The 27,367-nt window shown below is 38.8% G+C and overlaps 1 protein-coding gene across 3 annotated transcripts; it reads left to right on the top strand.

Annotated features, from left to right (window-relative positions):
• The first annotated feature begins 658 nt into the window (after positions 1–658).
• Positions 659–27,064, top strand: LHX8 (LIM homeobox 8). 3 transcript variants are annotated; one of them, XM_084873519.1, is made up of 10 exons: positions 942–1,039; positions 1,230–1,313; positions 2,943–3,029; positions 3,518–3,679; positions 7,383–7,504; positions 9,524–9,744; positions 10,569–10,672; positions 16,402–16,497; positions 22,445–22,628; positions 26,456–27,064. In XM_084873519.1, the coding sequence occupies exons 3-10, from the start codon at positions 2,955–2,957 to the stop codon at positions 26,530–26,532; spliced, it is 1,041 nt and encodes a 346-aa protein (XP_084729645.1). In that variant the 5' UTR covers positions 942–1,039; positions 1,230–1,313; positions 2,943–2,954; the 3' UTR covers positions 26,533–27,064. The 3 variants fall into 3 exon arrangements, with proteins under 3 accessions (XP_084729643.1, XP_084729645.1, XP_084729644.1); XM_084873518.1 differs by having other exon boundaries at positions 965–1,039; positions 1,191–1,313; XM_084873517.1 differs by lacking the exon at positions 1,230–1,313 and having other exon boundaries at positions 659–1,039.
• The last annotated feature ends 303 nt before the right edge of the window (positions 27,065–27,367 follow it).

Below are 27,367 nucleotides of genomic sequence, written 5' to 3'. Positions count from 1 at the left end.
TCTGAAGACCATCCCCTCTCTTCGCAAACCCGAAGCCAGACTCTGAGGCTGAATCTGGCCGCACAGAGGGCTTACACGCTGTCTAGGACTAGAGGAGAGCGCAAGGCTGTGAGCAACATACTTTTGCCTTCCTCATCGCCTCGATCTCAAATCTTGTGGCAACGCGTACGCCTTTGTGCTGCTCAAATGTTCCTTCTTTATCTCAGTGAGAAAACTTTTTGCAAAGGGAGCTCCTCCCCGATAGATCCATCAGCCCCCGGCTGCCAGGGGAGCGGCTGAGGTTTGGGGCGAGACCCGAGGGGTGCGGGTTTCAGGAGAAGGACTGAAACCTCCCGTCTCCCAGACCCGCTTCCCCCTCGGCGTGGTGCAGAAAGAGCTGTAACCCGAATCTTTGTTTAGGTTTTGGTTGGGAAGCGAGAATTAAAAAGCCACGGCAAAAGCGGAGAGCAGATTTTTTTTAAAGTCAAAAAAGTTAACAGGGCCATTCCCAATGATTTTTCTCCCCCTTTAATTCTGAATCTGGACTAAGTTGGCTTGTCCTGATAAAGATCTTAACATGTAGAGAAGGCGGGTTTTCCTGCGGGAGGTGAGGCTCTTCCTCCAGGAAAAGATTTTCTCCCCCCCCCTCCCCACCCCCCCACATACCCCCTTCCCTCCCTTTATGCAAGGTTCCACCCTCTGAAAAACAAACTTTCCCCCTCTTTCCTTTTCCTGGAGGACAGACCTCGGCGAAGTTGGGGAGAAAAACATCTTAAGAGGAGTCTGTCTACCCGGGCACGGCTAGGGCCAGGACGGCCTTGGCGGAGGAAGACGAGCTCATAGCTTCTCCCTCTTCGGGGTGGGGTGCCGGGGTGCCCGCTTTTATGAGCGCCTTGGGGCGGGGGCGGCGGCGATCGGCGGGCGCGGGCAGCTTCTGACCCTCCGGAGTCGGTGGGAGAGAAGCAGCCCTCGCAGGGCCATGTACTGGAAAAGCGATCCGATGTTTGTGTGCAAACTGGAAGAGAAGGACGTGCCGGAGCTGGCGGTTCCCCCCGAGAAGGTGAGCGGGGCGACGCCGCCGGGCCCGACGTCGCGCTGAGTCGCGGTTTCCTGGAAACGCGAGCTGTGGGGGCTTCTAGACGAGGCTCAGAAATTACCTGTGACGGCCTCATCTTCAGACCTGACAATTTTTTTTTTTTTTGGTTACGTAGTAGCTTTAGTCAGTAATCACTGCCTCCCCTCCCCACAAGCTCACTTAACCTGCAGCATGGACTTGGAGACTGTAATTTGGGAGAGGAAGCAGCCTCGAGCCTAAGGCGCGCTCGGGTACCGACGTGAGTCGTGGGGTTTTTTGTTGTTGTTGTTGTTTTTGTTCTCTTTGCCGAGGCGATCGTGGCGGTCGGGGGAAGAGAGAATGGGGAGTTCCGGGGGGCTACTGTCGGGTGGGACCACACAGAGGCGCCCCTCCGCCCGGAGACGCTCACGGCCCGAAGGGCGCGCCCCCGGCTGCGGGGCAACCCGCGCTGGGAGGCAGGCCCAGGGCGAACACAGAAAGGTACGGGGCTCCCGGAAGGCCTCCGGGACCCCAAGGCTCCCAGGAGTGCTATTCTACTTAAAATTCCTAAAAGAAGCAAATCCCAGAGTAGGCAAGTCTCACTATAGGACGTGGGGGGACCTCTGGAGCGGGACCCACGGGTGTCTCCCAATTCAAATTCGAAAATCTGCAGGGGACCCGCACCGGACACCGCCGATTTCTCTGTGCTGCGGGACGCTGGCGGGGAGCGCCCGGCGGACACCGGGCTTTTCTGTCAAAACCGCCTTTGGGCTGCGAGGACGCGGCCTCGGGCGGCTGCTGGGTCCCGCGTGGGAGCGACCGCGGGGCGCAGACGGGGCCGGGGTGCTCAGGCCACAGCGTCTCGCCCGGGGCCTCCGGAGGAAGGCAGGCAGGGAGGGAGGCGAAGAGTCCGAAATACCCAGGTGCGGGCCGCTGGGCCCCGCACTCCGCCACCCCGCCCTGCAGAACACTGGAGTTTTCGAATAAAGAAGGCAGCAAACGCCCCGAAAGGCTGCGTTTTCGTTTCAGAACAAAAACTCTAGCAAACGCTTGGAAACATTGGAGTAGTAATGAGCGTTGTGACTTTAAAACATTTTGACCTCGGTTGGGTGAGTTTTTTTTTTTTTTTTAATAGCACAAATTAAATTCAGCTGGATATTTTCCATTATTCGATACGCGCTTTCAGCGCCGGTTAAAAATAATCCCTCAGTAGCTCAAATGTTGACTTACTGAGCCATAAGTGGCAATTTACACCTGAAAGAAACGAGTGTAAATCACTCGCGGCTCTAATTGCCGCAAGTTTACGGAAAGAGCGGCTGGCCCGGTTGAATCTGAAGCGTTTCCATTCAAATTGTCATCGGAACGAGCACCAGGCTTCTTACATCCCGCTGTAATTAGCTTTCAAGTATCCTATTAAACCTCTTCACCTTTCCGGCTATCCAATTCAAAAAAGCCCCCTTAAAAAAAATGTCTTGCTCTTTTAATTGAGGTTATTAAAGAAATCAAGTTTCTTCCCCCATCCCCTCCTCCGTCCTCCTTTCTTTCTCCCCCACCCTGCCTCTGCCCTTCCGCGCACCCCATGTAGCCCGGCGATCCCAGCCCCGCCGCCTGATTGACATCTGGAAAGAAAAGTGCTTTGTGCGGGGGGACGGATTGCGGTTAACTGGGTACCCCCGGCAGGGGGGCGGGCGGGGAGCCGGCGTGCCCCGGGGAGAACTGGGGAGCCTGCGCCCGGAGCCCTCGGGGGGCCGCGCCGCCGCCGCCCGCGGGGCCGGGGCCGGGGCCGCCGGTGCGCACGGCCCGCGCTGGGCCTTTATTAGCCGCCCCGCGCGCCGGGCAGCTGCGGCTCCGCGCCGAGTGCGCGGGCTCTGAACTTCTCCTCTTGTTTCTCCCCGCTCCCGCCCCGCAGTGCCGGGGGCTCATGTCGGAGGAGTGCGGGCGGACTGCAGCCCTGGCGGCCGGGAGGACTCGCAAAGGCGCCGGGGAAGAGGGACTGGTGAGTGGGGAGGCGCAGGTGCCCGCAGACCTGGCTGTGGGGGTGGTGGTGGTGGTGGTGGGGGTGGGGGCGGCCCAGGGGGAAGCGCCGCGGTCCCGCGCTCCTTCCAGGGGCGAGGGGGGATGGGGGGGCTTGGCCCACGAGGAGCGGGTGGAGGGAGGGTCCGGGGCGGGGCGGGGTGGAAAGCGGAGCCGGCGCGGCTAGCTGGGCAGGGTTGCGGGGCTCCCTGGGTCCTTAGGGTCAGGGGTCCCAGCCCCAGTGGGTGGTGGCTGGAGCTTGGACTCTGGACTGGGAGTGAGGGCAGAGAAGTAAGACCTTAGGAACTGGGCAGAAAGTGGGGGTGGGAAGGGGCTGCTGAAGAAAGGGGGAGAGGCGTAGGGGAAGGGGGAGGCGGGGGGGGGGGAGCCCCAGGAATCCGCGGGATGAGGAGAGGAGGAGGAGGGGTCTAGAACCGCCTGCGACCGCGCCTCGCGGCTGGCTTCCTGCAGGTGAGCCCCGAGGGAGCGGGGGACGAGGACTCGTGCTCCTCCTCGGCCCCGCTGTCCCCGTCGTCCTCGCCCCGGTCCATGGCCTCGGGCTCCGTCTGTCCCCCCGGCAAGTGTGTGTGCAACAGCTGCGGCCTGGAGATCGTGGACAAGTACCTTCTCAAGGTAGGGCGGAGCCTCCAGGCCCAGAGCGGGCTCCCCGGGAACCTGGGAAAGGGGAGACGTTGGTTCTTTCCTTCTTTCCCACTCACCTTCTCCCTGGAGGTTCAAAGCAAAACAGACCAAAGCAGGGCAACTCCTGCGGTGGGAAAGAGCTAGGGAAGAAGTCTTACAATCTCCCAAATTGTTGCAAATGAGCTCCTGGGTCTAAGGTGCCAATACCACCGTACAAATTTATGTGCCAACAAACTTGTAGAGGAACAAAAATGGAGAAACCCTTTTCTGAAACTGGGTCCTGACTGGTGGTTTATAACTAGCCCTGGTTCTGTAGGTTCCTCACCGGGTAACATCCCCCCACAGGCCTGCTTCTCAGAGTTGTAGGTCAGAATACGTTGGCTGCTTCCACTTTGTAGTGTCTACTTTGGTGAGAGCCATTGTAAATTGTCCTAAAGGTTCTTTTCTGGACAGATTTTTCTTTACATCTAGTTTTCTGTTTATTTACTGGTACCTGAAACCATTTCAGTACCCCACTCCTGTCATTAAGATTTTTATACTTAATGGCCACCCAATGCTTTAAAAAATGTTATCTCCAGTGTTTAGGGGAGGAAATGGAAATGGACACCAAGTTAGGAAGAAAAAGAAGAAGCCTGGGATGAAGTGCTTCAAGTGGTTTGAGAGCAGACTGTCTGTCTTAATTTGTTTTACCTCTCTTAAAACATTGTGGGGGAGTTTTGGAGTATAAATTCTGGCATGCACGGCTACTCATGTCACTGCCACTATTCATGTCACTGCCTGCAGGATCACGGTCCCATGCGTCTTAGTCTTAATGCTATGGGTTTTCAACTTCAATCGCTCTTTAAAACCACTCTTTAAACTAATGATCTCTCCTACACTGAATTAGTAGCAAACCAGTTCACTTTCCATTCTGTCTCCACCAAACCCCCACCCCCAGCTTTTCAAACAATAATATTAATTATCAAGAGTATGAGTTCAAAGAGCAAGTTAGTGGTGTTCTTTAAATTTCTACCTCAATCAGAACTGCTTCACCTGTAAAGTGGGAATGATACCCTATAGATACAACCCAGATAAAGCACCAAAAGAAGTTTTGGTGAAAACATTGAAAAATGACTGAGTTTGTTTTTTATCAGTGGTTAATTCTCACAGCTGAAAAATTAACATGGCTTTCTCTTAAATCTGTATCCTTAAGATCCCCCCTTTCAATGTTTCTAGACATGGGGCCTTTTTGGGTATTTAAAAAGCATCTTAAAAGGGAGCTGATTTTCAATGAGCCCTCTCAATAATTTGTATAATGTTTACGAATGTTTCTAAAGGGATCTATAAAGACTTTAACATTTGATAGTAGAGAGGATCCAAGAAAAACCTATTACAAAATGACTCTTCCCCTCTGAAATTGTTTCTAGTGTTCATCTTATATATGTTAAAATATGTTTATATGTTATTATATATTTGCATTGCATGAAATATCTAGGTTACCTAAGCTTTCCTTTGTAATAGGACTGGAGTCCTCCCAATGAAGTCTTATATGTACAGACTTATTCTACCTTCTTATACATATTAGTATATTAGCTCTAACAAAAGTTTAATATTTTATGATTATATAAAAACTCTGGATTCTGAATTCTTTCCCCCACCCCCAGTTTGAGTCCTTATCCAGACATATTTGAATTAAAATCACTGGTTAAAAATTATTATGAAATGTAGTAGAGTATTTGAGGATGTAAATTATTTAATATAGAAAAACACTATATCATGAGGCAAATAAAATGGCGTTAGCACAAAAAAGTAGAAGAGGAAGTAGATGTACTTATTGCCTCATCTCATACTTCAGTGCCTTGTTGTTTGGGTGGGTTTTCTGGCTTGGTCTTACATACATGTACAGGTACCGACTGAATCAATACCAGCCTTCAGGGAAGGTTTATAGTCATTAGAATTTTCTCTCTTTACCTTACTTTCCTCTGGTGTGGGGAAAGGGAAGATGAAAAAGGTTGTTTGGTTGTTACTGGTTTGTTTGTTTTTTTTTTTTTTTAAGTAAACTTTGAGGAAGGTGGAAAATCAGGCACTGGGTCTAGCATTAGGGAATTGGAGGGTTGTCATAACTCTGCCCTAAAGCCTGAATCTACCTTTGTTTTGTGTTTGTTTGTTTGTTTTTAAAGGTTGGATAAGATAAAAATGCAGAAGAAGGCCCCAAACAGTGGAATATGAAAGGAATCCATACCTCTAATTTTTAATTTAATTGGTCTCCTTTTAGGAAAAAAATAGAAGAAAAAATATCTTTATTTCCAGGGCAGTATTCACCATTGTTAATGTCTTTTTTCTCTATTTTCCATGTTTTCTTGTATAGTGAATATATACATCTTTTATAACAAAACTAAAACTTAAGATGTTAAAAATTTCACCCAAATGATACTCTCATTAATGCTTTGGAAAGAGACACATAACTAAAAGCCAGTGAAACTTTTTCCCCCCCAGCTTTAAAGTACCTTTTATCTTTCATGAACAGTGGTGCTATTCTGATAGAATTTGGACAGATCATCTTTATTATGAAATAGTGTAGCAAAAGGTCTATTTCATAGTTTCTCAAATTACCTAATTCCTATTTTAAGCATTAGACCCATTTGTAGAGTGTAACTTTTGTTTTTGCATCACTGCTGTTCTTTTACATTAAATTTAATTAAGCATAAACCTAGTTATTGTGTTCATTTAACAAGAACAAATTTTAGGAGACTGCATTAAGGCAAGTTCAATCCAATACACATGTTTATTCTCCAAGGTTAAAGTTGTGGCAACAGTTTATAGAGTGATGGCAACAGTTTAAGGTGAGGGATAATTATGATTTGTTCCCTGAACTGATAAATATTTCATCTTCCTACTTAGAAAATATAAAGGGCTGTGATTTATTAAATCACCATTTTATGCCTCATTTCTTGAAGTATAAATGGCAAACAATGCTTGGGTGCCTTTTTAAAACCACTTATAATTAAATTTATTTTTTTTCTCCAGTAGTCAAATCATTAAGTAGGGTTTGCAATAATTTACTCCTGGATTCTCTTATTTAATGTTAAACGGGAGCCAGGGCTTCTGCTATATCAACATTCAAATCTACCTTAGCATTTCTGTCTTGTAAGCAAAATGGATTCCCTGACTTCTTTGTAAGGGTAAGTATTTATCTTAAGTCTTTCTCTGTCTTTCTCTCGAATTTTAACTGGTGCACACTGTATAATAATTTGGCCAAAAAGTAGATTGAGAAGGTATGTGGTTTAGGTTTTTTTTGTTTTTGTTTTTTGTTTTGTGGCTAACAAGTTTCATGGAAGAACTTGATAAAAGAAAAAATAAACCAGTATGCAGGACTTTAAAGTGTTCAGGAATTTTCCCTGTGTTCATGGAAGTTCCATTTTTTTTAAAAAACAAAAACAAAAAAACAAAAAAACACCTGAAGCCTTTAAAGAAATTTTTTTTTAAAACACCACTTTTTAAACAAAATGTAGACATGTTATTTTGATTTTCTGATTAGGTCTAAGGGAATATATCTGCATACATATTAGTGTAAATTACACCTTTTCAATGGAAACATTCAGAGTATGCATCAAAACATGAAGGACCAGCTTTTTAAATTGCCTAACACACCAAACTAAGACTATCCTTGTAAGTATTAGAATGAGGTCTCATCCTGCCCCTTTTTCCTTCACAGGTGAATGACCTGTGCTGGCATGTTCGGTGTCTCTCCTGCAGTGTCTGCAGAACCTCCTTAGGAAGGCACACCAGCTGTTATATTAAAGACAAGGACATTTTCTGCAAACTTGATTATTTCAGGTACTCTGTGATTTTTTTTTTTTTTTTTTTTTTTTTTTAGTAAATAGATATCTAAGGAATTATTATGCAAAGAGAATTTTGTAAATAGACTTTCTTGTCCAGTTTTATTTATTGAAGCCCAGTTTTTCTTATGTAATAGATTTCAAAATGAGAATGCTTTATCTTTGAGGTATTATTTGTATTACAACAAATAAATGTGTTTTGATGCTTTAGGACTTCAGTATACAAAAATGACTTTTAGATAATTATCCCCACTTTGGTAAATGAAATTCTTAGGTATTAAGAACTTCTTTGCTGTGCACAGATATAAAGTATGAAATATAAGATGACTTATTGTGAGAAAGCCCCTGGTTTGGGAGAATGGTAATATGAAATAAAATTATGGGGGTTGTGGGATAACCCAGGTTTTGTTGAAGCTTTGACCTGTTTACTATAGGATGATTCCTAGTTATACACCTATAAAATGTCAGCAGTTTGGAGACTGTGATAAACCAAATTAATCAAAATTGACTGTTCCAGTATCAGAAATGTACCAAATCTAAATATTCTGCCTAAAAATCCTGTTTCTTTTGTCTGTTCTTTGACTTTTATTTTGTGAGATTATATTTGCCTGAGTTATTAAATGCAACATTTTCTCTGAGTCATCTCTTTGTAATTATTTAAATGGACAGTTTCTTCCAGGATATAAATTAATTCTTAATGGATAGATGTCTAGAAATTCTTAAGCATGACTTTAAAAAATTACCATATTTTAAAATTTGCATTTCCAAATGAATGTTCATTGTGAATTTGGGAAGTTAATACTGTATAATAAAGTTTGTAATACAAATTATGTTGTTTATAGTCAATTTCAAAAACTGATTTCAGAGAGTTTAGTAATTGATTTGAATAAATTGCTAGGTAATTTAAAGCACTTCATGAAATCCAGAGTCCTTTATTTTATAAAGGCACAGAATTTTATAATTACCAAAAATATATATTTTTCATCAGATATGCTTTCCATTTTCTCAAAAAATAGTAGCAATTTGCCTCGTCTTTCATTTTGGATATGCTAATCTTAATGTTTTATGGTAATCTAAAGTCTTTTGAGAGATTTGGTTTCAGAGGCTTACTGAAGGTCTAATTCTTCGGGATGTTTTTATGCTTCGTATTTTATATTCTGAAGTGTGCTTTTAGGATTCAGCTTTTCAGGTTAATTTTTTAAATGGCAATACCTTTAAAGATATATTAACAAATAGACACAGACATATATACTTATCTCGGACGTGGGTATGCCAAGCCATGACTATGATAGTGAAAGGAGACATGGCAAAGAGTCACTGGACTAAGAAAAAAAGAAATATTTACATCTGGCATTTTGTTAAGATTAATCTGCATTTAATGTTCAGATGTGTCTCTGGAAGTTTCAGATAATATTTCCCATCTCCCTGTGATTAGCAATGCAATAGTTTATTCACCAAAGGAAATATTTTCTGAGTTTTCCTTCCTTTCATTTTCCCATGGTGAACAATTACTATTTTCCTCATTCTTTTATAATAGAAATTTCAAATATTAAAATGTTTTAACTTAAAAAATGACATTTAAAGTATTTTCTAATGATCTCAACTTGGTTTTAAGAGATCAATATTTTTATCTTCAGTGGTGTGCTTTTGCATTTTTAGGTTTCAATCTGGAGAGTTTGTGTGTGGTATCTTGGGTCTTAAAATGCACTGATTTTTGTTACAAGAGAGATATTGAAACTTATATTTCATTTATTTTAAAAGAAAAAAAGTCCAATCTTCCTTTAAAGCAATAATGAGAATTTTCTGTTTTGTAAATAGGTTTGAACGATGACCGTATCTCATCTTGATTGCTTGCCATACTGACTCAGAAAAATAATCAATTCCTGTTTTATTTTCAAAAGATTTAAGTACTTAGCTTAATCCAAAGAGTAATGTAACGCGTTAGTTTCATCTCAAACTGATGAATATATGTCGCCGAGCATTAAAATCTTCACCTTCTACCCTTCTATTTGTGTAGAAGGTATGGAACTCGCTGCTCTCGCTGTGGGAGGCACATCCATTCTACTGACTGGGTCCGGAGGGCCAAGGGCAATGTCTATCACTTGGCCTGCTTTGCCTGCTTTTCTTGCAAAAGGCAACTTTCCACGGGAGAGGAGTTTGCTTTGGTGGAAGAGAAAGTCCTGTGCAGAGTGCATTACGACTGCATGCTGGATAATTTAAAAAGAGAAGTGGAAAATGGTAAATATATACTTAAAATACTTTTGAGTCTTTTGGAACAGTGAATACAGGAATAAAAACGATTTCCCCCCCAGACCCTTTAATGCATTAGTTTGTGCAGTGTAATTGTGGTAAAACTCATTAAGCACTTTGCTGTTAGTGGCGGTCTCCGTCTGTTTATTTGCAGGGAAAGCCACGCCATGTGTATCAGCATTGTGCCGTAGTCTCAGTCTAAGGACTTGAGTTTAGATTCCAATTTGCTTTTTGTAACTAGTCCTTTTCCTGTCTTTGCCTTCCTAAGGATGAACTTTAGATGTGAATTTCGAACGTTTTGCACTTGTGACTAAATGTTCAAGACTACATATGGATTCCTATTTGAACAGTCTATTTCTAGGTGTGTTTAAAAACTTAACGCAAGGGCTTTGGCAGTCTAGAACAGTGTTTCCCAAACTTCTCTCATGATGAGAATCACCTGGTGGAGTTGTTAAAACACAGATTCCTGAATCCCAACTAAGAAGTGCTAAACTAGAATTTTTGGGAACATATAGGTAAAATTGTATACTTAACTAGTACTCTAAGACAGATGTTATATAGAGAGCACTAAGTTAGGTATGCAATTTTACCTATATGTTCTCAAAAATTCTAGTTTAGCACTTCTTAGTTGGGATTCAGGAATCTGTGTTTTAACAACTCCAACAGGTGATTCTCATCATGAGAGAAGGTTGGGAAACACTGGTATAGAAGATGTATAGTTTTACTCCAAGCCAATAGATGTAAGAAACCTACTGTTGCATGACTGCTGAGCCCATCTGAGTTACCAAGTGCTGTGTGTTTTTTAAACGTAGGTAACGGGATTAGCGTGGAAGGTGCCCTCCTCACAGAGCAAGATGTTAATCATCCAAAACCAGCTAAAAGGGCTAGGACCAGCTTTACCGCAGATCAGCTCCAGGTAGACGTGACAATGAATTTATGATTTTTGAAGCCCCTCCCTACCGCCCAAAAACAGAACTTTATGCTGTCTAAAATCATGTTTATGTTTTCAAAAAGGTTAGCTTATACTTTGTGTGAAAAAAAAAAAAACACCTTGGTGAGTGTATGAAATACACATTTGGCCCTAAAATATTTATCAATGTTCGTTCAAGCTTTGTTTTTCTGGGTTCTGTCGACATTGACATCAAAGTGGAAGCAAAATGTTTGTCCTAACTTCCTGATAAAATCAATTTAACCCAGGCACTCACATTACTACGTATAATTGCAATAGCAAACAAAATATTTGGGGATTCAACAGAAAGAGTCATACAATATGTGTGTGAGTCTATGGGACACTGACATGTTCATTTTTTTAACAAACCGCAATGAGTCTTTTAAGGGACGAGATTATACATTTTCTGAGTAGGTTGATTATGTCCCCCGAAAAGGGAGGGATTATTTTCAGCTTAGTTGCCCTAAGTATAATTGTCATAGATTTGGTTTATGAGAATTGTCAAGGAAACTATTAAATAATTACTCCTTACTTTATATTTAAGTCTACACATATAATGATTCTTTCTGGCATTTTTTAAGATAAAAAAATTATGTTTTCTGAAAGATTAATGTGGCTGAAGTATTTTATGTTAAGGCAAAGTAGCATTTATTGAGCACCTACTATGTATTGCTGGGTGTTTTATACATTGTATCCATCTTAGCTCAAACTTTAAATGATATTTATATAATGTTAACAAAGAAGTGAAGGTAATTTTTGAAAAGTCACATGTAATATTTTAAGGCTTTCCAGTATTTAAGATGAATGTAAGTGTTTCAAGAAGATAATTTTTATTTTGAGAATGCTTAAAAAAGAAACCTTGCTTTGACACAGATATTGCAAAGCAACTTAATGATATTGGAAACTAATCTAGCATTAAAATCTAAAGCCATTCTGAAAAGTTTTCAGATTGTTTTGGGCTTCTTAACTTAGGCACAGAACACATGGTCAATAAGTAATAAGTGAAGATTAGACAAATGAAAGAAATATATCTGCTTGAACCTTGCTTTTACTGAATGCCTCATTGGATTGCAATGAAGATCACAAAAAGCTCTAACTTAGGAGACATGCGCACCTGTGGGTGACCTGGCAGCAGAATACCCAGTAGCTAAAAAGTGTGTGAGAAAAATGGAATCTCTAGTAAAAATATATTCTGTTTTTAAAGTCAGCCTTTCCTGTAAAGGCTGGCTATAGTTTTAATTATAAGACTGCTAACTCTAATATCATATAAAATTTATTATAAGATTACAGTTGTGAAATTTTGAAACCAATTTAGGTAATATCATATAGGAAGATAAATGTTGATTAAATAAAAAGGCAATGATATTTGTGGAGAACTTTGTGCTCCAAGTCCTATGACAGGTATTTTCTCCCTTAATTCTTCCAAGTCCTTGATGTAGGTAGCCTCATCCAAGAGGTTCAGGAACTTTCCTCAGGGCAGATTGCCAAGGGAATGGCAGAGAAAAGATATGGACCCTGCTCCCCAAACCTCTGGTCTTTTCATTTTGCTTGGTCTCCGAGGAGACTATGAGTCTGTGCCTAACAAAACTCCATGTAATGGTAGCAGCAGCTAGAACAGAGGAGTGCGATTCTGAATCTTGTAGATACCCTTATAGTTTTACTTGCAAATGTACACAAACTATTTAACCATGCATTATCATATGAAAATGTGCTGTGGCCCTGGTCAAGTAGCTCAGTTGGTTGGAGCAACATCCCATACACCAAAAAGTTCACAGGTTCGATTCCCAGTCAGGGCACATATAAGCGGCAAACCATCAATGCTTCTCTCTCACATCCATGATTTTCTCTCTTTCCACCCCCACCCCTCCTCTCCATATATAAACATCAATAAACATCCTCAGATGAAGGTATTCAAAATGTACTGTAAATCATGTTTTTAAAAATTTGTATCAGATCATCAGTTTCAAAAAATGAAAGCAGAAATGATATGCTTTCAAAGCATGCTCTCATTTATTCAATCTTTACTAGTATTTACCTATGCCAGGGATGACTGAAAAAAAAAATCTGGCTTCATTCTGTCCTCAAGTGGTTCTTTATAATTTAGGAATCTGAAATAGCTATAGATTTTCAAAAATTTGAATTATTATATTTTGTTAGAACCTCTAATAAATCAGGTGATGTACCCTCATTGTCAAATTGTTCTACCTTTCAGTAAAATAAGAAAGTATGATAGGTGATCAGTAGATCAAGATCATAGATGAAGTAATAGAGTTAAACAGAGTAGAATTAAAAAGGGAGGAATAAACAAGAAAATTTTCCAAAATTCTTTAGAAATGTATGGGAAGAAAAAATCACTTCACACTCACAAAATAAAATACAAAATATTTGAAAAATTTTTTTGTAGGGATGATATTTAAGAAGTTTCAGTCACTAGTATGGTTTGCCTATTGTAGTCAGATGCCCTTGCTCAATGATCATTAATGCTACGTGTGCCAAGGTTAGCACCTACTTTAATCTACTGTCAGGTCCAGTTGGTTTGCTGCTACTTTGCAGAATCCTGACATTTCTGGTAGAATTTCTGGCTTTAACATGATGAGTGTCTCTACAGGCTTATTTCTTGACCATGTTAAAAGTAGGGTGGGTTTGGGCATCATTAGTGACTGGAGAATAATAAAACTAAGTTCAAATTCAAAGAGTCGTGTGTGTTTTTTTCTGAGGCCAAACGCTGATAAGTACATCTTAGTTTTCCTTTAGTGTAATCCAATCCTAAACCATCAGTGTTGATTTAAGTGTTGCTTTATTCCTTGATGAGAAATTGCTTTATTTAATGTAATTTGGTTCTGTGATTAAACTTGTGAATTTGAAATGCATTTGTGAAAAGCATGCAGTTTTTGTTCTATAAATGATCAATAGTGGCTTTGAAATCAAATGCTTTTCTCCTTCAAAATTAAAAAAAACAAAGATAATTAATTTGCTCATTCATTTTTCTCTTTGAGATTTGCACACTCAGCCTCCTATCAACACAACTGTATTTGCATATGAAATAACACATTTGAAGTAGAAAAAAAAGAATGAAGTGAACTGGATGAAATTAGGAACTTTTAGTCTGATTCTACCCATTTTAAAACCAAAAATATAGGTACTGTTTACAGTGAATGTGTGGACAGAGTTGGATAGGAAGCCAGGAAAACACACTTATTCTAGAAGAGTCACTAATCAGAGAGAACTTAACTGAAAAAAAATTATATAATTTGTAAACCTCATAAGGTTTCTGAGAACAACATTGGTGAACCACACTATCTTCAGATTTTCCTCCCATTGTCAAGGCTCATTCTGTCACAAACACAAGCACAAACACTATTGACAGGAATGAGAATGTGAAGAATAAGACCTTCCCTTTGCTCTTAGAAAACTCACTTTCTGCTAGGAAAAACTAAATCTTCCAATGACTTATTTAGCTATCCTTTGAAATGGGCACTGGCAAAAGATAATATTATATGAGGGTCATAGTGGAGACTATAATTCATATGGCCTGCTGCAATGGTGTCCAGACCAGTAGAGCTTAAAGTCTTTAGTTGTGTTGGTCACCCACCCTCATCCCATGCCCATGGACATGCACAATCATGTTGCATGCCAGACTCCCTATCTTCTTTCTAATATAACATCAATGATGAGAGAGAATCATTGATTGGATGCCTGCTGCACACCCTCTACTAGGGATCAAGCCCACCACCCAGGCATGCACCCTTACCAGGAATCCAACGGTGACCTCCTGATTCATAGGTTGACACTCAACCACTGAGCCACAGTGGTCAGGCAGGGGTAGGGAGTCCCCTCAGCCTAGCCTGAGCCCACTCGCAGTCTGGGAGACCTCAGAGAATGTCCAACTGCTGCAGAAGCAGGAGAGGCTCCTGCCACCGCTGTTGTGTTCACCACCCATGAGCCCAGCTTCTGGCTGAGTGCCACTCCTCCTATGGGAGCACACTGACCACCAGGGGGCAGCTCCTGCATTGAGTGTATGCCCCTTGGTATTCAGTGCACCTCATAGCAACCGGTCATTTTGGTTGATTTGCATATTAGCCTTTTATTATATAGGATAATACTTCCCTGGATTGATTAAATTTTGACTAATAAAATACAAATGTCCCACTTGATCCCCATGGTTAATCTTTTCTGAAAAAAATCCGAAAGCTCTTAATTTACGCTTTTATTCTGCTACTCCCCTGCTCCACAGCACTCTCTCTTTCTCTCTCTCTGGACTTGTAGAAGATTTTATTTGAGTCAAACTGTGATAACATATGCCAGGAAGCAAGATTCCAAATGCTTTCTACACCTTTCTCTTAACCTTGTGTTGTTGGGCATGTCTGAATCTCTGCCCTGGGAAGTTGAGACCAGGAGCATGTTTTTCATGTACTGCTATCTCACAGCAGTTAGCACAGTGGTTCCAAGCCAAAGAGTCACATCAGAATAACTGGGGACTTTTTCAATGTACAGATGTGTAGATCCTGAGGAATTCTTATTCAGTGCTGATGGGTATCTCTTTTTAAGATTCCAGATATTTCTTTGCTTAAAGCAAGTGCTTAAAACAATTAATGATGAAATGGTTGCAATTAAGTGGAATACATTTGTTGTGCTGTAGTAGGGGCCTTGAACCTATTTAGTTCAGTAGAGGTTAGAGATAATTGTATATGATTTTTGTATTTTTAAAAGTTTTATAATGCTAACACTAAAAAAAAAAAAAAAAAAAAAAAAAAAATCCTCACCTGAGGATGTGTTTATTGATTTTTATTATTTATTTATTTATTTATTTATTTTTTACACAGGGATGGTTCATTCTTTTTTTTTTTAAATATATTTTATTGATTTTTTTTACAGGGAGGAAGAGAGAGGAATAGAGAGTTAGAAACATCGATGAGAGAGAATCATCGATCAGCTGCCTCTTGCACACCCCCTACTGGGGATGTGCCCGCAACCAAGGTACATGCCCTTGACCGGAATCAAACCCGGGACCTTTCAGTCCGCATGCCGACGCTCTATCCATTGAGCCAAACCAGTTTCGGCTGTTTATTGATTTTTAGAGAGAGAGAGATATCATTTGGTTGCCTCCTATACATGCCCCAACCAGGGATTGAACCCACGACCTAGCCATGTGCTCTGATAAAGAATCAAACCCCCAACCTTTTTGGTGTATGTGATGATGCTCCAACCAACTCAGCCATCTATCTGGCCAGGGCTCTAATGCAAACACTTTATTTTTTTTGGATTTTTTAAATATGTTTTTTAAATTTTATTGTTTAAAGTATTAGAAATAGTAGTACATATGTCTCCTTTTTCTCCGCGCCTCCCCCCCCCCCCCACTCATTGCTAACACTTTTTAACAGAACAGAAAAAAAAGTAAATAGATTTAACACTACTTATGCTTGTGGGTTATAAGTATGGAAAGAAAGAAAAGGTGAGCTTATTTTTAAAGCATAGTTGAGAAGTTTTTATGTTGAAATTAATTATTTTTAAAGATCTTAAAATAGCAACTTATGTGTAAATTTACAAAATGTGCACTCTTTTCATTTGTACATACATCCCCATATTGACTTTCGAGTAATACAGTATAAGTATTTCCTTGTGCATGTCTTCTCTCCTATCATCAAGATGCCGAAAATTGATTCTTTTTAGCTACTTACCACTTACCTATCTTCTAGGTGATGCAGGCACAGTTTGCTCAGGACAACAACCCAGATGCACAGACCCTCCAGAAACTGGCAGAAAGGACAGGCTTGAGCAGACGTGTGATACAGGTGATTGTTTTAAATGTTCATCAGGAGATACTAACATTTCTATTCTAGGTCTTTGCGAGTGTGCATTGCTTTGTGAAGACTTGCCAAAGCATTAGTTTCTCGTGTTAGGTCACTTCACACTCTAAATCATTTAAAACAAACAAACAAAAACAAAACGAAACAAAAAAAGTTGAACATTAGCCTGCTTGGGCTGGGCTTTCATTTGTTAAGTGACTCCTTGTACAAGTTGCTTCAAACATTGCTCATAGCAACCCTGAGACCCTCAAGCTAAAAAAGACAATGGATGTTCCAAGCTAGATCTTGTTCTAAGGTCAGTGTGTTTGTTTTCTTCCCCTTACTTTTCTATGATTGTGTATGTGAGTGAGTGTGTACATGTGTAGAGGGTGATGATGGCCTTTGTTGAAGATCCAGGTAGAGGGAGTGATGTGAACAAAGTTAGGGAAGGATGAGCTAGACTGAACTTGTCAAAATGTAAGATTTATGTTTGCAAATTGTGGGAGAAGAAATTGGTGGAGCCGACCTTGGAGAGGTATGTAAATGCAGAGTTCTTTTCTTCTCAGGAGAAAGCCATGATATGTGGTTTTAGGAAAAAAAAAGGTGTTGACAGCACATGGGATGAATTAGAGTTGGGAGAGGGGGGATAAAAGTGAGCAGATTAGTTGGGATAGCCAGGAAAGGAGTAATTTTTTTTTTAAAGAAAATAATGGGTGAGGTAGCCTAGCATTCATCGAGACACGTTTTATTGACTGCTCACTGATGGCAATGCTGGATGCTGGAGATGCAAGAAAAGGACCAGACACTGGAATGGGGAAGCAGAGACAAGTCAAAAGTGACTCATAAATTTGAAGTCAAAATATTCCTGGGAATGGAGCTATTAACAGGAATATTCAGGTCAAAAGAAAGCTAGTTTGGTAATACGGAGGGAGATGAATTCCCCTGGGCAAGTAAACAGGTATTTTTTGAGGATGAACAGAACTCGAGCAAAATGATCTAATGCTATGAGACTGGGTAAAGACCCTTTGGAAAGGATTATAGACAGTAAAAAGTGAAGAATGGATTTTAGAAAGAGAGCAGGACAAGAGGTGCTGTTTGAGTGGAACATAGTAACAGCCAGAATAAATGAGTAGAAACATCATGGAGGCCAAAGGAGTGAGGTGGGTTCAAGATGGAGGTGGTCAACTGTGCCAAGTTCTTAAAGAGAGATCAGGGAAATGGAAAATACTTTTAAATAACATTCAAAGTTCAAAACGTTTGAGAAAATAATGCAAGCAGAAGCAGGTCTCTGCAAGGGAATGCAGGAAAAGGTAGATTTCACTCATGATGTAGAACTTTCTCAATAGGAGAGTCGATACAAGAGGCATGGATTACCCTTGGAGGTAGTGATTTCCTGTGGCTGGAAGGGAAGCTTTCTTTGTTGAGGTCCTTCAGACACAATATATTCTGCAGCAGCTGTCAGATTCATGACTACTATGTTTTCAGTTATTTTGAAGTTGAAAGCAAAATAAAATGGAGGGTTTTCTAAGTCCCTTTCCAATTATTTGAAGAAATAAATACCTCAGACAGATAACCCTCATATAATTTTTAGGAATTTCAGTCACCAGTATTATGAGCAAGTATGTATTATTGGATAGTGAATTTTAATATGTGAGAATTAGGGAGAGAGGGGGGTTTGGGGAAGGGTATGAGGGGAAAAATGGTGATGGAAGGAGACTTGACAGGGTGGTGAACATACAATGCAGTGTATAGATGATGTGTTGGAGAATTGGGCTTCTGAAACCTGTATAATTTTGTTAACTAGTGTTACCCAATAAATTCAGTAGAAAAGGAAAAAATATGTGAGGATTGAATTTAAATATTTTTTTACAAGATAGCAAAGGAAGGAGTACTAGTATACAAATATATACATATGGATTATGTAAAAATAGGTTAACAATTGTTCTTATGGAAAATAATACAATAATGAATAAGTAATAATACTAGATTAAACTGTTTCCTATATTCACAACTGTAAACCTACTTTTGCCTCACAGTATATTATTTGTTTACTAAAGGCCCAGTGCACAAAATCCGTGCACTGGTAGGGTCCCTAGTGTCTGGCAGCGGCTGGCTGGCTACTCTATCCCTTCCTCTGGCTGCCTGCCACCAACCAGGCCTCCCTTCCTTTCCCCTCCTGGTCGAACTCCTGGTGGAGAGAAAAATTTACATACTATGCTTTTATTATATAGGATATACATGTGTGTGTGTGATTTAAACATATAGTTCTTCACAGTATTTTTGAAGAATTAATTACTGTGATCTCACATAGTAATCATGATCTGTTTGCTCAGCCTACTTCCTATCACTGGGCACACTTTAAAAAAGTTAAGGAAAAGAGTTAATGACTAGGCTTGATTCTAATATGCAAACTAGGTTGTGTGCAAAGATTAGATAGAAACGGTGGGTCTGATACATAGAAACAATCTCACCTTTACTAGCTAAAGTCTGCTTGGAGAGACACGAGTAACAGATCAGATTGTCATTGTACTAAGATCATAAAATAAAGATGGATGATTTTATTTTGAACTCTGTATCTTAGTATAATCACTGTTCACATACCATTTCAGATAGGTGAATTATGAGTTGTGTACTTTTAGAAAAATAATAAAACTGTTCTATTTCTTCCAGTATGTTTACTAGAACTATCTTTTCATACTAAGAACCACATCTTTTTTATTGCTGCAAATATTGAGCATAGAATAATTTAGTTTACTTCCAATTTTTTAATTATCATTTGAATGCTTCAGCGAACAATATTGTATACGTACTTTACATATTTGTTCAATAGTTTTGATAGGATACATTTATAGAAATGGGATTATTGAGTCAAAAGATAAAACATGTTTAGGGCCTTTAACTGATAGCATAAAAATCAGTTCCAGAAAGTCCATACCAATTTATTCTGCCAGTAGTTACTTATGAAAGTTGCTCTTCCCCAACTATGTGAATCCTTATTGCTGTCCTTCCCAATTTCATAGTCAGAAAATCTCATTGTCTTTATTTATATTTTTTTCATTATCAATAAATTTTAACATTTTGTAATTTTAAAAGTTGTTATTTTAGCCCACTTTTCTATTGGGTTGTTTCTTTTTCTCCCCATTTTACTTTTACTGAGTTATATTTATCATGTTAAACTTTCATAGTTCATAAATTTTCCTTTTTATTGAATTTATTGGGGTGAAATTGGTTAACAAAATTATGTAGATTTCAGGTATACAATTCTACACTATGTCATCTATGTATTATATTGTGTGCTTACCATCTAATCATCAATTTTCTTTTCATTTTCCCACCATATAGAATTTTTTATATTTTTATGTATTGAAACCTCTCCATATTTTTTTTTTATAGCTTTGGCCATTTTTATGTTTCTTCACTGAGAGAAATACCAATCTCATTTTGGTATCCTTAAACATTGTGGTTTCAGTTATTCACCCCTATACTTTAATTTATCTGGAATTGATTTGGTTACATATGAGGAAGGGATTTTTCTATTTTTTTTCTCTCCTAAATGATTACTCAGCTTTCTTAAAATCAGTATCATGACATGCTTTCCAAATAATTTAAAATTCCACATTTTTCATACATTATTTTTATATTTGGCTCTTTGAGCTTCCAAAAAGATTAATTTTATGCATTACTCTTCTTTTGCAGAATGTCTACATGACCTACTTCTAGCTTATGTAGTTTACAATAAAGAATTAAAAAACTATTAAAGCAATAGCTCAGAAGAAAATGTAACTCTTGTTAGAGGTTTGCAAAGCAGAAGGAGTAACTTTTAAGTCAGTGTGAAGTGTCAGAAGGACTTGTATTTGAATTCTGATGCTGGTAGCACTCATGTCAGAAGTTATTTTCTGAAGTCTGGTATCAGCTATATTGTGCTGTGAAAATTACATGACTCTCTCTGCTTATTACCTGTTGATGATCTTTCCAAAGAGGTATTTGATTCAGCATTAAGGTAGCTATTTTTTTTTTTTTTAATGTCATGCCTTCTTCGTATCTATTTCCAAAGCCTGGTATATATATATATTTTTAAACAGCTGAGTAGATTCCATCCAATATTCAATCTATTGGAGACGTAAGATACTTTGAAGAAACTCAGGGAACCACAGTGCCATGTATATTAGGTTCCACGTGGCCCTCTGGGTGCATGTCTTCCGGGTGCTGTCCAGGAAAAGGAGGTGGCAGCAGTTCCCGTTTACACGGTGGAGAATGTGTGAGTGTATCTTCATGACTGGGTGCTGGGTGATGACAGCAGTGGCACCCATTGTTTCAGAGCCTGTGGAGAGAACTGTGAGTGGAGACTTTGGAGGTGGTCTCTGTATAGGTATCTAAGGGTTTAACATTCCAGTAGATGGAAGGGAAGGCTGTGACTTCTACTCCTTTTCTTCAACACACGTCTAAGTCTCATTCTTGAAACATTCCTTGGGTACTCCCTTTCAGCCACCTGCTCAGGGCTGCACAACCCAGTATGTCATTCATTTTTATTTCTTTAGTGTTAAGCCTTTGAGTTTATACTTTACCAGCCCTCTATTTTTGAGTCCCAAGAAATTTTTGTGTCTTAGAAATAGGCCAACTTCTTTTTTTAAAGACACTATTCTTTTAAAAAATGTATTTTTTATTTGTTTCAGAGAGGAAGGGAGAGGGAAAGGAAGATAGAAATATCAGTGATGAGAAAGAATCATTCATCAGCTGCCTCCTGCATGTCCCTCATTGGAGATTGAGCCCACAACCTGGGCATATGCCCTGACCAGGAATCAAACCATGACCTCCTGGCTCATAGGTCAATGCCTAACCATTGAACCACAGCAGTTGGGCAAGCCAACTTTTCCATATAAATCTTTTTCCAGCTTCCTTATTTTCCATATTACTTAGCCCCTATTTCCTTTTGCTAGCCCTGGGCAGAGATATATACCCCTGACCTTTCCCCCAGCCTTTGTCCCAAATCCCAAATTTTCTTATCTTAGTTTCCTTAATTTTTTTTTTCTCTTTCACTTTCTACTCATGACAAAATCTTTGATGTGATGGTACATAAATGCTATGATATTTTAATAGACTAACACTCTATAGTCCAAATTTTATTTAATGGCAGGGAGTTCAGATATAGGCAGTTTATTGCTGGAAGCATTCGGGACAATCTAATCTTACTCACCTGGACTGCTTGCACTGGATTTGCTTTCTTTATTTCTGGGAAAGAGTGACAAGAGGATGGTTAGCTCCTTACATTTTGTGAACTGTTTCACCAGTGGATTTGTTTGTATTTTATTCTACTTAAGCATTACTAGTTTTTTTTTTTTTTCTTATTGTAAGCCCAACCTTAAAATGCTTCTTGGGAGATAGCCTATATTGTATTCACTAGGAGAAATTGAAGCCAGCAGGTTAAAATGTGCCTGGCATCACTGAATCAAGGGGTTTGTAGAAAGCTTTAAGTTCTCAGTAGGGATTTTAGGCATTTGAAAAAAGATTTGAAATAAGTCCAGCAGGTGTCTAAAAATACATTGAGGAGTGTTGTTGTTGGGTTTTGTGTGGTGTTTTTATTTTATTTTTTTAAGTTCTATTTAAATGGCCTTTTCTGTTTTTCTTTTCTGTCTCAAGTGCCAGCAGTAAAACCGAGAAAACTTCGTTTGGAATTATTTGAGTCCCATGCCTTTTTTATTTTTTTATTTTGGAAAGCACTAGTTTAGTATAGAATTGGCTTTTAAGTAAATCATCAAATAGTTATGGAATGAAGAAAATGACCATTGATATTTGCACAAAAATGTTTCTCTCTTGCCTGCAGAACTTTCTAACACGTATTGTGCCTTATGCCGTGCTTGTATGGGAGAGTCACTGAGGTGGCATCCCTTTCTAAACGGAGTTGTGATGTTCTCAGAAGCTGCTGTGACAGAGGTGCATTGCTTTTCTCCCTCAGGTGTGGTTTCAGAATTGTAGAGCGCGCCACAAGAAACATGTCAGTCCCAACCACTCCTCCTCTGCCCCAGTCACATCTGTCCCACCCTCCAGGCTGTCTCCGCCCATGTTAGAAGAAATGGCTTATTCTGCCTACGTGCCCCAGGATGGGACGATGTTAACTGCGCTGCATAGTTATATGGATGGTAGGTATCCAAACATTTAACAGCCTTCTCCCAAGCGGTCGATATCTGACAACTTCTAATATGAGATTATTGATGGGATTCACAGCTTGAAATATTACCTCAGTAGGAGCTGAACAATATTGTGTGTGTTGCGGGGAGGGGTGTAGTAGAGAGCAAAACTACCCAAGCATTCTTATTTCTGTGACTATATTTTAAGGGACAAATTTAACACTCACTTTTCAGCGAATGTACAAATATTGATAAGGAGTCTTAGTGCTTGATTTCTACTTAGGAAACATTTTTGTTTGTTTTTTTCGCCTGATAAATATTTAAATAATTTATTTTCATATGGTCAGAGAAAGTATTCACAGTCAAAGTTTTAGATTGGAGTTTACTTAGTTTATTAAAGAAACTTTTTATTGGGATACAGGAAAGTGCACACATAGTAAGTATACAACTTGATAAATTAAAAAAAAAAGAGCATATCCATGTAAATACTACCCAGATGTAGTAGTGCACGATTAACACCCCAAATCCTCTCTTATGTACCCTCCTAAAGTAACATTGCCTTGACTTCTAAAATCATGTTTTAGTTTTGCCTCTTTGTGATCTTTATATAAATTGAACCATACTGAATGTATTCTTGTGTGTCATCCTTCTTTCAATTGCATTGGTTATGAGTCTCATCTGTGTTGATACAAGAACCAGTGATTTGTTTTCATGGTTATATAGAATTCTACTGTAGGACTATATGACAGTTTATCCACTCTATGGCTGATAGATATTTGTGCTGTTTCCAGTTTGGGCTTTTATAAATATGCTGCTATAGAGTTTATAATACATGCCTTTTGGTACACGCTAATTCACACTTGTATTTGGTATATACCTGGGAGTGGAACATAGGGTCATAGCTATACATATATTCCAATTTAGTTAATTCTGCATAACAGTTCCCATAGTGGTTGGAGCAGTTGACACTTGGGCCAGCAGTATATGAGAGTTCAAGGTACTCCACATCCTCACTAACACTTGCTATGGTGTGACTTCTTACTCTTAGCCTATTTGGTGGTTGTGTAGTGCTATCTCATTATTTTAACTTGTTTTTCCTCAGTGACTGGTCAGATTGAACATTTTCTTTCCGTTAGGCATCTATATATCTTTTCCTGTGAAGAGCCTATTTACATCATCTGCGAGCTTGTATTTTTACCTTGATTTGTTTTCATTCTTGCTATATTGTGCATACAAAGTTTTTTTAAGGATTATATGTGTTGCAAATACCTCCTCCTGTTGAGTGACTTGCCTTTTTCTACTCTATTGAGGTATGTTCGGTTGAGCACGGTTCCTAGTATGAATGTAGTTCATTTCATCAATTTTTTTCCTTCATGGGCCATGTTTTTTTTGTGACTTGTTCAAGAACTTGTGCTTACTCAAAGATAATGATATTCCACCAACGTTGTCTTCTAGAAACTTTATTTTGACATTTAGATTCTCAGTCCATCTGGAATTGAATTTTGTATGTGGTGTGATATTAGGAGCAAAGCTTATTGCTATATTGATGAAAAATACTAATTTCCCAGCTGCTTTATAGCAGCATGTTTGATAGAAATTAAGTATGTGTCCATATAATGTATGTGTCAGTTTTATTGGTGTACTTATTTTTATATTAGTACCTAATTATTTCACTTATGGTAGGCTTATAATTCTTGATATGCAATTGAACAAGTCTTCCTATTTCATTGTTATTCAAGTTTGTGTTGCATATTCTTGACCCTTTGCATTTCCACAAGTTTTTCCAGCTTGTCGATTTCTACACTACCCTTCCCCCCCCCTACCCCCCCCCCAAAAAAAAGAAAAAAATTGATATTTTGAAACAATCCATCCTAGGAAACTACCATTTTGGTAATATTGTCTTTCAGATCATGAACTTAGTCTGTCAACTTATTTAGGTCATCTTCAAATACTCTCTTATATTGTAGACTTTACTGTTTAGTGATCTTACACATCTTTTTTAGGTTTATTCCTAAGTATTTGTTTTAATGCAGTTATAACGGGTATTTCCTCTGTAGGTAGAAATCTAGCTTGGCAGATATCTTTTCTTCAGCACAATGATGACATGATAGCATTGTTTTCTGGCTTCCATTCTCTCTTGTGTAGCATCCGGTTAATTAACTTGGTACTTACTGTTATCATGTATGAAGTGAGCTGTTGGTCTTATTAATGTTCCTTTGAAATTAAATGTCTTTTTTTCTTCAGCATTTTTCTCTCTGTTGGGTTTTCAGTTTTATTAACATGTGCCTAGATATACTACTTGAATATGTCATTTGAGTATTTCATTATGAAAAAGTCTCAGCTTTTGTCTCTTCAAATATTGTTTTAGCCCTTATGAAAAAAATTTCATAATTTTCAGCCTTTTGATCTTCCATGCTTCAATCTGGTTATTTCCTCCTATTTTTCCAGTTCACTAATTCACACTCTACCTTATATATAAAATGCATACATTGAGTTCTTAATTTAGTTTTTGTAACTCCAGTTTTAGAATTTTCGTTTCATTATCTTATACAGTTCCAACTTCTATGCTGAAATAATCTATTTTGTCACTTTGTTTCATAACAAAATTATTGTAATATTAATTTTAGTTATAATAATTTCCATGTCTGATAATTCCAATATCTGGATTTTTGTGTTTCTGTTCTATTACTTTTGTTTTTTTCCTCTTTGTTTTCAGCCAAGCCATGTCTTATTATTTTTTATTTTATTTTATTGCACTTCAGATGTGGGGTATGAAAAACTAGAAATAATTTTAGGCTCTGGGTAATATCTTCCACCAGAGAGTATTTAGTATTGCTTTTGGCAGGGAGGTAGACTAGGGGAAGAGCAACTTAATCCATTCAGGCACCAGTCCTCAGAAGGGATGGTGTATTTCTGGGTTGCTACAAGTTGGGTTTAGTTTGTTGAAATCCCCAACAAAACCTGTGTTTGGTTTTATTTTGTTTCTGCTGTTTTTAACTAGGGCTTCTCTTCAGTGGACCCTGATCTTTCATATTTGTTTTTCACCATCCAGCCTAAGTCTAACTCCTGAATACTCTGCTAAACTTCTCAGACACATGTTTTCAAATTATCACTAACTTGAGGAAAAGTAGCCTCATTACATTTTTCTCCTCTTCTGGGAGTTGACTGCCTTGGTCTCTTCCATATGCCTTAATACTCATTTAAAAAAAAATATTATCTAGCTTTCCTAGTTGCTCTCAGAGGGAGGTTGTGTTTGAAGCAATGTAGCCCTTGCTGAGAGTGGAACCTTCATTTTAAGTTTCAGTTAAATAAAAAACCAGAGCCTATATCATTGTAATCATTTATGTACACTAGCATCAAAATGGGGTATTTTGATTTGAAAGACTTGTATTGACTGAGTCAAGTGTATTTTGATGTATGTTTAGGGAAGAGGCAGTTAGACACTCATAAATGAGGATTTGGTGAGGGGGGAGTCATCCTATATACAAACACCTTCAATATGAAATCTGGCAACAACTCTGCAAACAAAGCTCATGAGTCTTTCTAGCTGAAGGGTAAAGTGCAGTGAATGGGGTATGGATGGAGGACATTAAAGTGGCAAAAGCTTGTTTCCCAAAATAAAGACTTGGGGGTAAACCCATCCTAGATTCTCATTTAATAATATGCTCATGATGCTGAATAAGTTAATGCTTCCACTGAGGTCAGTGGAACTAGTGTAGCTTGGTGCCCTCAGCTGTAATGAGTAATGAAAGCACATTGCCTTGGCTTGTTTTTGTTTGTTTTAAATCAGTTTTATTCACCCTACAAAACTGATACACAAATTTCTTTCTATTTTGTAGCTCATTCACCAACAACTCTTGGACTCCAGCCCTTGTTACCCCATTCAATGACACAACTGCCAATAAGTCATACCTAATTTCTTTTTCAGGGATAGAAATGATTAAGGATATAAGCTGGTCATTTATTGTGTATAAAATACCATTGAAAAGATTAATGTTAATTGTTTATTTAACACCTAAAGCATTTCCAACATCACTTTGCTGCCCAGGTATGTATCTACAGTTGGCCTGCAAGACACTTTTATTGATTTTTTTTTCATATTTTTTTGTAAAACTTATGTTTACAAGAAGAAAACAAATCAAAACTTTTTTTTTGTATTGTCTGGAAATAGTTTGCTCTAGTATGTATCTGTTAATTTATTTGTCATCAAAAGAGCACTTTGCCTAAAAGAAAGGACTGACAAGTGTGCAAAATGTTTACAATCCTTTGTGAAATTGTAGTTTATCATTAGTTTGTATCTGTAAGTTATTGTTATAATATTACCTGTATTATTTTTTTTTTGGTACATACAACTTTATACTTTGAGGCTTGTATCTGTGAATTTGCAACTGAAAGTTACTTTGCCACCATTTTCGGAATGAACTGAATAAAGCTTCTGTTGTAGCATGCCACGCAGACACGTTCTTGTGTTTGTGGTTGATGAATTACAGCTGTAAATAACACTATGGTTTAATAAGCCCACCATTCTAAGTTTATTAAACATTTTCCATTATTGTGAAAGTTCCAACCAATTTGTCCTTTTTTGTGTGTGTGTTCCACAGTAGGTTGACCCCTAATGTCTTTCAGATATAACAACTTTCATTTTAACAGTTCACTTTGTTTTGAGCTGCATTGTGAGTACATTTTAATAGGCAACTTATTTGTTGATGATTACACTTACTCAACAAAAAAACACATGAAAACATCTAATT

Source organism: Pipistrellus hanaki (assembly GCF_964339955.1).
Source record: "Pipistrellus hanaki genome assembly, chromosome: 2".
NCBI lineage: Eukaryota > Metazoa > Chordata > Mammalia > Chiroptera > Vespertilionidae > Pipistrellus > Pipistrellus hanaki.
This window is presented reverse-complemented; position numbering and strand designations above follow the sequence as displayed.

Excerpts from the sequence above, each read along its gene's own strand:
- LHX8 (XM_084873517.1), top strand. The coding sequence starts at position 959 with ATGTACTGGAAAAGCGATCCGATGTTTGTGTGCAAACTGGAAGAGAAG. Across the intron at positions 3,030-3,517 it reads GCGCCGGGGAAGAGGGACTG|GTGAGCCCCGAGGGAGCGGG; the intron begins GTGAGTGGGGAG and ends GGCTTCCTGCAG. Across the intron at positions 22,629-26,455 it reads GCTGCATAGTTATATGGATG|CTCATTCACCAACAACTCTT; the intron begins GTAGGTATCCAA and ends TCTATTTTGTAG.